The 9828-nt window shown below is 37.8% G+C and overlaps 2 protein-coding genes across 5 annotated transcripts in view; one reads left to right on the top strand and one right to left on the bottom strand.

Annotated features, from left to right (window-relative positions):
* lrig1 (leucine-rich repeats and immunoglobulin-like domains 1) overlaps window positions 1–4572 on the top strand; it is a 33368-nt gene extending 28796 nt beyond the window's left edge. Inside the window, exons 15-19 of the mRNA XM_043252092.1 lie at window positions 47–328; window positions 1225–1656; window positions 1736–1867; window positions 2037–2309; window positions 2435–4572. Of these exons, the coding sequence (XP_043108027.1) occupies window positions 47–328; window positions 1225–1656; window positions 1736–1867; window positions 2037–2309; window positions 2435–2613 (1298 nt within the window). The 3' untranslated portion in view covers window positions 2614–4572. The remainder of the gene's footprint in view (window positions 1–46; window positions 329–1224; window positions 1657–1735; window positions 1868–2036; window positions 2310–2434) is intronic.
* A 455-nt stretch (window positions 4573–5027) lies between these two features.
* slc25a26 (solute carrier family 25 member 26) overlaps window positions 5028–9828 on the bottom strand; it is a 44841-nt gene continuing 40040 nt past the window's right edge. For 2 of the 4 annotated variants that reach the window (XM_043252639.1, XM_043252641.1), the window contains one exon: window positions 5029–6559. Coding sequence is in view for 3 of the 4 variants with exons in the window: in XM_043252641.1 (XP_043108576.1) it covers window positions 6488–6559 (72 nt within the window). In the remaining variant the exon portion in view is untranslated. Of the gene's footprint in view, window positions 6560–9828 lie in introns of all 4 variants that reach the window. The other 2 variants (XM_043252640.1, XM_043252643.1) reach the window with 2 other exon arrangements.

Genomic DNA, 9828 nt, shown 5'->3' with positions numbered 1-9828 from the left:
AATCCTCGCTAGGGCTAATTTCTCTCTTGCCTGCGTATGCGAACAGTGCTGCCTTCGTTTGTCAAGACCCCACGCGACATCACAATCCGGACGGGCACGAAGGCACGGTTGGAGTGTGCAGCTGAAGGACATCCCACTCCTCAAGTGGCGTGGCAGAAAGATGGCGGTACAGATTTCCCTGCCGCCCGAGAGCGGCGCATGCGTGTGATGCCTGATGACGATGTCTTCTTCATCATGGACGTGAAGCCTGAGGATATGGGCGTGTATAGCTGCACCGCAAAGAACACGGCGGGCATGATCTCCGCAAACGTCACTCTAACGGTGCTAGGTATGACCGGTTTTGCCATATTTACATTATGTAAAAAAAAAACACTTTTTGTCTCATTAATAATTTGTTTATTAAGCTGTTGGAGTTTTGCTACCCCCTGCCTTAGTTCTACGTAAGAATGTTTTTTCCTTCCCCATCTAAAGCAGCTGGGCTTTATGTGCGGGCTTAAGGGTCAAAGGTCAGGGAAGAGGTCATGGGGGTAGAGGAAGTGCTGAAGGCTTGCATAGTGGTATTTTTGAGTGTTTACGAATTCTGACTTGAGTAGCTGCTAGGCAGAAATAGTCAAATACTCATTATTTTAATGTGGTGTAGTTGGCATAAAGTGGGCTTTGTTTTTTGTTTTCGATTAAAAATAATCGAAGCGATGGTCAGACTGTATACTAATAAGACTACATACTGGTGGCGCTAGAAAATAACAAGTTGATGAGAGCCATTTATTCAGAAATAAGGCTGTACTGATCAGGCTGCTTTTGATTCACTAAAAATGAACAGACTCATAAGAGTCATTTGCTCAGTAACTGGATTGTTTTGTATAAAATAATATTAAAAGAACCTAAGATTCATAAATTCAGCAATTCAACAAGTTTAGTGCTGTACTATATATATATATATATATATATATATATATATATATATACACACACACACACACACACACACACACACACACACACAAACGCATGCATTTATATATTTGAGAAAAATATTAAGTTTATATATCAAATATTTGTATGTATGATTTAACATAAGAATATGAATATATAAAAGCAATAGCAAGTAGCAAATCACGAGCCATCACGTAGATGCCAGGTCATTTAAGGGATCTCTATCTACTTAGGCAACTCTACACATGTCCGTATGTAATTCAATAACAATTCCCTGCAATCTTCCTGCAGAGACCCCTCATCTAGCACAGGAAATGGAGGATCGAAATGTAGTAGTGGGCGAGACTGTTGCATTGCAGTGCAAGGCTCTAGGCAGCCCACCTCCTCGCATCACCTGGCTAAAGGGGGAGGAGCCTCTGAGACCCGGCGACCGTCACTACTTCACTCCAGGGAATCAGCTCTTGGTGATCGGTAGCACCACTTTAGAGGACGCCGGACGCTACACCTGTGTGATGTCCAACACGCTCGGCACAGAGCGAGCTCACTGCCAGCTCAACGTTTACCAGCGCTTTGAGGAATGCGCGCCTTTTTCAAGCCCCAGCACCGTTACCGTGGGAATCATCGTCATCGCTGTGGTGACCAGCATTGTGGTGACGTCCCTGGTTTGGGTGTGTATTATCTATCAGACGAGGAAGAAGAGCGAGGAGTGCAGCGTAAACACAGGTGCGTGTTTGTGTTTGTTCATTCATTTGATTTATCTCTCCAGACTTTTATCTATAACCTTTGCATTCATCTTTTGCAGATGAGACAATTGTGCCTCCTGATGTCCCCAGTTACCTGTCCTCTCAGGGCACTTTATCAGAGAGACAGGACGTGTGTATACGAGTGGAGTCCAATGGTGGATCTCAACCCAACGGACGCATAGAAAACAATGGTAGAGTGCCAACACTTTTTCCGAGTAGATAAAAAATGCTTTGATCACACTTAAGCTCTATAAAAAACATTTACAAATTAGATTAATTGGTGAATTTTTGTGTCGAGCCAAATTTAAGAAGCGTCCGCTGTTTAAATGATCATAATTAAGTTGGTTTCTCTTATTTCAGGCTATGATGGGCCAGTCGTGTGCACCGACTGCTTGGAAAACGGCACCAGCTACTCCAACCACTGTAACTACCTCCCTCACGGGATAGCGCCCCCCTCAGGCCTGGAGTATCAGCAGACACACCAACCGTTGACTTTCGCCAGCCACAGCAATGAACCACACTGCAATGGCACACCCAACGGGGTCAGGAAAGACAGCCAAACTCCCATCTTTCCCACCAACCACGACAGGGTGACTGTATCACCCTCGTCGCACCAGTACAACGACAGAAAAGGTGAGAACGAGGAATTCACACGCCTGTCACCGCCGGGCAGAAACACATTTTATCCTGCCAGTTCTAAATCGTTTATATGATACAGTGGATAATAGTCCTTGTTTGTCCTTTCTGATCTCTCTCAGGACTGTTGTTGACTAGGTCAGACACACCTCCTTCACTTGAAGAGAGCTATCATCGGCCGGTAAAGCTCCTGCCTGGGGACTGTGACATTGGGTCAGAGCTCAAACAGACTCTATTACCCAACGGACACGCGCATACGGCCGATGCCACCCTAAACGAGAGCGAATCCTTCAGTGACTAAACGCCTCACCAACCCTATTCTTTATCCTTTTGCACTGAGAACTGCTACCTCACACTGAGGGGCACAGACAAAGCTGCCCCCGTCTATCTGAATGCAGAAAAGGGGCGTCCGGAGTTTGAAGGCAAAGCTTGAGTGGGGCGATGACGTCCCATGCGAGCGTTAACCATGTATATAGATATATTCCTCCTCAGGGAGGCTCCGTTCACACTTCAGAAATGTGACTTGCATTTGACGCATGCAAAATGTATGACAGAGTGCTATAACGTTGGGCTTTGAGCTGTACATAAGAGTTTTCATATATAAATATGTGAATGTATGTATTCTATTAACTTTTACAAGAGTGTTTAACTCTATTCGGTGCATGGTGAGATCAGAGTGGTTATATTTTATTTTTATTTAGTTGCTTTTTTTTTTTTTTTGGAACAGATCTCTCCTGCTTTTCTCAGTTTTTTTTAAGCAGTGCCTTATTGCAAGATCAAAGAATCCACAAGTCAGTTTTCCTTCACAAATAGGAATTTTGTCATGCACTTGAAGTTTAGACAACACAATAATAATACATTGTTTTTAAAGGAATATTCCAGGTTAAAATCCAAAAAAAGAATTAGCTTTTTATGACTAGATAAGTTAATATGATCTACAGTAATATTTTTTTTTAAGGATGCATTACGTTAATTGACCATAAAGACGTTTATAATGTTTATGCTGTTCATCTTGTGCAACTTTCTACTCAAAAAATGCAGCGGCGTTTGAAAATGAATACAAATATATTTTATGTTAAGACAAAAGTTAAATATTACTGTATATTGGAGCAGATGAATTAGATATTTAAAAAAAAAAAAAACGTTTTAATACAATAGTGATGATTTATATTTACAGAAAAAATTGAAATGATCATTCAAGAGCTATTGTTGTCATAAGCGTTTAAGTAAATGATAATTATGTTTTGGAAATCCACTAAATATGCTAACATAAAAATAATTAAAACGTGTACGTCAGTTTGGAGAAACAAACAAAAAAGCTATTGTTTTTGTCATTACAAACTGGTGTTTAACCTGGAATATTCCTTCGCCAGATTAAATACGGGATGAAGGAAGAGCTCTGCATTGAATTTTCAGGTCCGTTACGGTACAAAAATGACAAATATTGGCATAAGGGAAAATAAGCACTTTGATAAATCACATTTTTATATCTTGAGGTTCTAAAGCTAATCGAGGCTCTTCTGTTAACAAAGGTACACGCCACCAAAAGCTGCTCCACTCGCCTACACGTCTGTGGTATTTGAAATTAATTTTTAAATGTATTTGTTGACTTTTTTTTTTAACAAATGATCCAAAAACTAAATTTAGAGAGACTGGTTCTAACGCTTGAGTTTTAGCTAACAGCAAAGCCGAATGCTGCCAAAATCACAAAAGGGAAAGAGTCTCTGGAAAACTCAAGCTGCGTGTGTTGGACTTCAACTACACAGAATGTCTTCACCTAAAGGGAATAAGCAGGAAAAAGTGAACACCTCATCACCCAGTCTCTTGTAGTCTTTGGTAAAGACTAAAGCAGCTAATGCTAAGCTACATTTATTGGTAAACCTGAGCCAAACCGGTTCATGTCGACAGCCAAGGTGGTTGTTTTTCCTTTTTTTTTTTTTTTTTTTGGCCAAATAGTATAACATCTGTACTACTAAACTAGGGGAATGTTTTGTAAAGTTGGATTACAGAAAATGCCAGTTTAACCCCAAAAACTGTAGAACCTAGCAGTACTTTGATATTGTGGTTAGCTGGTTAACTGTGTATTCCAGCTCTGTGAACTAGTTCAAATAGGTTAACTCCACAGATGTTTGGGTCAAACTGTTTCATACCAGAATAATTTATTGAACTCGACTCTAATCTCAGCTGTTCACCCACATGGCTAAAACTGTTGAAGTGTCAAAATGGCAGGTGTTTATTAAAGTCACATTTTGCTCTTTTACACCATCTGGTTTGTGTTTTTATTTTGATGCACAGTAGATGAAATGACTGAGCAGATGACTCCGATGAGGAAGTTAGTGCCTACTCACATTTATAAGCAACCAAAGCATAAATTCCAGGTTGTTTTTAGACTGAGATCTATTGAGGTGTTGGATAAAAAAAATTCTAGCCAGTTTGAATTTACTGGTCTAATTTTCAACAGTATTAAAGAAATGAAAAACAATTTTTTTATTAATTTCACCAAAAAAAAAAAATTTTATTATATATATATATATATATATATATATATATATATATATATATTTTTTTTTTTTTTTTTTTACATTTATTTTAAATATTTTTAAATATGTAAAATATATACAATGTATTTATTGATTAGAAATATCTACTTAAACTTTTTTTTTTACACAGGAAAAAATGTAGTGTTGACTGCACTAGTCAAGTTTAGCCATTTAACCTGGTGATGTTTATGAAAGAATATTTTACGTTTATTGAAGATGCATTTTTTTAACAAAAAAATAAAAGCTAATGTCACAAAATATAAAATAACTCAATTTGTCAATTTTGTGTCAGATAAAAAGCATGATGTTTTAATTTGATCCATCCCAAAACAGCATAAATGTATACATTTATTATATATAAGCCACACGGTTGTTTTCAACATTAAAAAAAATGGCATATTAGAATCATTTCGGAAAGATTATGTGTCACTTAAGAATGCAGTAATGATGCTGAAAATTGTAACTTTTATATTTAGCTAAATTTGATCTGTTTCTCTTCGCTCTTCATCAGTATTATCTGAGTTGTGTTTAGACAGAAAGTACGTTCCAGTGAAAGGTGGTTAAAGTAGAAAGAAGTAGGTCTGACAAACATTCACACCTGGGAACTAATCTGCCTTTTTCAACGGGTGTTTTTTTTCAGCTAATAATAGTAAAGCAGGTAGAGCAAGCTTGGGGATCAAAGTCTAGACTCAACATGTAACTATAATCCGCTGGAATACTATTGGTAACGATTTTCAACTCGTTAGCGAAGAGTTTAGTATATGAGAGGTTCATATTTTGGTTTTGGAGTCCCAAACTACATTATGACAAGCATGCAAGGTCAAAAAAACACTCATTTTCTTATAAGGTTAAATTAAATGCATATTGTTTGTTCAAATATTCATTTTACTAAACTCCTCCGGTGATTGTTCGATTTCATTTAAAGCAGTTTTGTGAGTTTTTAACTCCAAAAGTGGCTTGAATTAGCATTTTCCAAGGCGAAAACACCAACAAGCGGGAGGTAGTATGCTAATATTTCATTCTGACATGAACATAAAATGGCTTGGGAACTCGTTCACAAAAAGACTCGCTTCAGTGATTCGGAGTCGACTCTTTCGAACTCTTTTGAGAGATAATACATTTACAGACGGTGCACTTTCAGATTTATAACTTTTCTGGATGTTTTCATTAACTGCATGCTAATTTTCAAAAATCCATAAGGGGCGCACTTTAAAACAAACGGATGAATCATTTTTGTAAAATAACTTTTTTTTAATAGATCCACGCAAGCTTGCAAAAAAGATACCTAGTTTGAATTTGATCTGTGTTGCAACATAAGTGGAATTCAGGCAGTTAAACTCAATCTGTTGTGCACTGATGAGCAGGAATGCAAACCGCTGTGTTATGTGATCTTTTTATCCAGGCACCAGGTGTCCTCGCCGTGGCCCTCAAGACCACCGGTTCAAACTGGGACAGAGGGTGCATTTCTCAGTCAGATTTGACCAACCTCCACCGATCTGTCGTCTGCCGTTTGCTCCTGGTCTCTGACCGTGTTTTGCAGTTTGGGCCGTGCAGACAGAGGTTGGGTTGAAGAAAGATGTCCGGTACAAGCCGACCCGCGGCTTGGGCGTTTACAAAAGCGTACGGCGCACTTTCTCATATGCACCGAGGAAAATGAAGCCTCCCATGCTGATGAACGTCACTCTGGGGATGCTGCCGGCGAACAGCCTTCAGACAAGATGAGAAAAGCAAGAGTTAGTTCAAGCTAGTAATTCATTACAAAATATGGCGATTGTTTACAATTAAAAACATCAACGTGTGCTGAAAAAAAGTCAGTTAAGAGAATTATTACAGCAAAGCCATCAATGCGCAGTCAGTATAGTTCAGTTCAGTTCGTGAATGACTTTAATGAGATGACTTTTCAGAAAAATACACAGCACAAATAGAATAAGCCAGATTTCCAAATGTAGCTTGTTCTTTTAGTGATTCAAAACATATAGCATAACCAGTATAGTCTGATTTCCAAAATGCATGAGTCTTACGAACTGGTTGAAGTTAATCTAAACATACAGCACAACTGGTTCTTTTTAGTGAGCCAAAACATACAGAGCAACCAGTGTAGTTCAATTCCTGAACATTTGACTCTTATGAACAGGTTCTTTGTAGCGAGTCAAAATATAGTTCAGTATAGTTCCCAGATGACTCTTGAGGCCTGATTCTTTTTGGCAGATCAAATGCTTGCTTACAACTTAAAGCAACTATAAGATGTAACTCTTAATGAAGTGAATGGCTTTAATGAATGTTCATTTGACAACCTGTATTTAAAGACTCACGAAATATGTTCTCTCAGTAATATATTTTAAACCACTTTTTAACTCCATTTGCGTTCGTTTAGCATAAAATAGGCCTAGTTAAGGTATACTTCTTCCCTTAAAAAAAAAAACAAAATCAGAAAAGAATCATTAATCGAGCGGGCAAGGAACCGGAGTCATTATTGAATCATTATCGACCACTCTAAATACAGAAACTAGATACACACAGTTGCAACATCACCTTGGATGTAACTTTGTTTAAATGAAATTTACAGAGCGGCATAAAATAAAACATTAGCCATGCTCGATAACACAAGTATTCGGTATTTCTCAGCTGACAGAGTGTTGTTTGACAGATTACGGAGCGTTTGAGCAGGAATGTGCAGTGTAGGGGTTGTTGATGTTGGAGAGGTTAGAGGATGCGACAGGCCATGAAAGTACTGTAGTCTCCTAAGGCTCTTTTCCACGCAGCTGCTTTTGGTATAAGCACTGGCCCCCGGGGGCCTCTCCGCATGACTGATGGCCAGATGACATCCACACACGTCCCTCAGGCTCCCAGCACACCCTCGACACTCTCTCGCTTTGGCTCCCTTCGCTTCCTTTCTCGTCCTCCCGCACTCGTATCGTTTCATCTTGCTCAACTTTTCTTCTTTTCAAACGTTTTCAAACAGGTGTCACACTTAGGTCTTCGGCGCGGCACCTGTGAGGGATAATGGTGCTCGGAAAGAGGGGGTGGGTTGCATCTAAAATTAGAAATAAGGTCACGAGTGGTGTAACCACTAATACATCAATTTTGTCAACTGCAAAGCTGTACAAGGTGCCAAGCATGTCAGGGATCTCTTGACTATTCCAGGGATTCGCAGAACTCGACGTTTCAGCGTGCTTCTGCTGGGATCATGTGTTTTACAGAGAGATGCCATGTCACAGTGAGCTCGTGTGTGTGGACCTGTGAGCAAACACACTCATCCTGGAACGAATTAGCAAGGACGCATTCTGACAGTTTGTCTGTGCTGCGTGGGGTTGGGATTTCAAACTATGCGCTAAAAGAGAAATGTGAAACCTTCCATGCGTGCTTCTGCAATGGAAACCACGAATGTGCGTAACGGGAACTGCATGCAACTACTGCAACATTTTTTTATGCTTTATAAAGAAAAGTTGAGGGTTGCTTGCTTGATCGGGGTTGAGAAAAATAGATTTATTTCTAATGAACAGCATAAAAACATACAAAAGCAACCAGTGCGGTGTTTTTGAAAAACTGATCATGCTATAATAGAACTTAGAACTTCATCCAGTGCTCTTAAATGATTAATCGCATTCAAAATGTGTTTTTTTTTTTACATAATATGTGTGTGTATGCATAGATCATAGATAAACACAGACACATATATATATATATATATATATATATATATATATATATATATATATATATATACACATATATATATAAAGATATAAGAATATATATATATATATATATATATATTATATATATATATATATATATACTGTATATATATATAATATAATATAATTTATTTATTTTCAAGATATACACAGATATTGAGCAAGATATGTCTGTCTATACATAAAATACTGTATGTTCGTGTATTTTGCATATTTATTATGTAAACAAAAAACATTTATTTTGAATGCGATTAATTGAGATTAATCATTTGACAGGTCTAACTTCAACATAAAAGCTCTGAAAAAGTGATGCAGTTACTTCATTTTAAATGCCAAAAACTACAAACATGGTGGATGTGTGACACTTGACTCTAAAATGAAGATTTTGTAAAATGTCCTAAATGATGTTATTTTTCTTGAGCCACTGATGTCACATGGGCTGTTTTTATTTTGTTAATGTACTGTGTTTCTGGACCTGGGTACATTTCAGTTGTATTGCTGTCTATGGAGGGGCAGATGGCTCTCTGATTTCATCGAAAATATCTTGATTTGTTTTCAGAAAATAAACAAAAGGTCTTACGGGTTTGGAACAACATGTTATGCTACACATATTATAAGCAGGCAGATTGGGACAAAGCAACATATTTAAGTAGAATGTTGTGAACAATTTACAGTCATTTATTCATCTTTTTAGTGAACCACAAACTTGCATCGCAAAAAGTGCATTCACTAAGAAACCAAATTACTAACAAATGACTCTTATGAGCAGTTTCTTTTAAAAAAATGGTCCAATTAAAAAAATTAAATAAATAAATAATACACAAATAATTAGTAAGTTTCTACTTAACAGCTCAGGTACATTTAGGAGACTGTTTCGCTAATAATAAGATAAGCATTCATTTTATTATCTATTACTATCTCTTGCTATCAAACTACAAAGCATCTCGATCTACTACAACAGGAAATGTAAACATATTTTAAGCGGAGTCAGCGATGGACAGGTCTAATAACACTGTATGAATTATAGTCAAAATGCACTATAAATACTGCATGCTTACTAGAAGCTTACTGAAGTAGATTTCTGATCAGAGGCAGATCAGAGACTCCAAAGGAAGCAACTTAAACTATACCCAACCAAATCTCCAATTGATTTGACTGTAACTTTAGGTCATTATGAGCTCACTGCAACATGTTCATTGCAAACATTGCAGGCATTACTCTCTCAGCAGGCTGCTGCATCATCCTGGACTACTTAGCAAAGCCGACTCGCTTGCGGAC

The sequence above is a fragment of the Puntigrus tetrazona genome, chromosome 11 (assembly GCF_018831695.1).
Source record: "Puntigrus tetrazona isolate hp1 chromosome 11, ASM1883169v1, whole genome shotgun sequence".
NCBI lineage: Eukaryota > Metazoa > Chordata > Actinopteri > Cypriniformes > Cyprinidae > Puntigrus > Puntigrus tetrazona.
The sequence above is the reverse complement of the archived record's forward strand: the minus strand, read 5'-3'. Positions and strand labels throughout refer to the sequence as shown.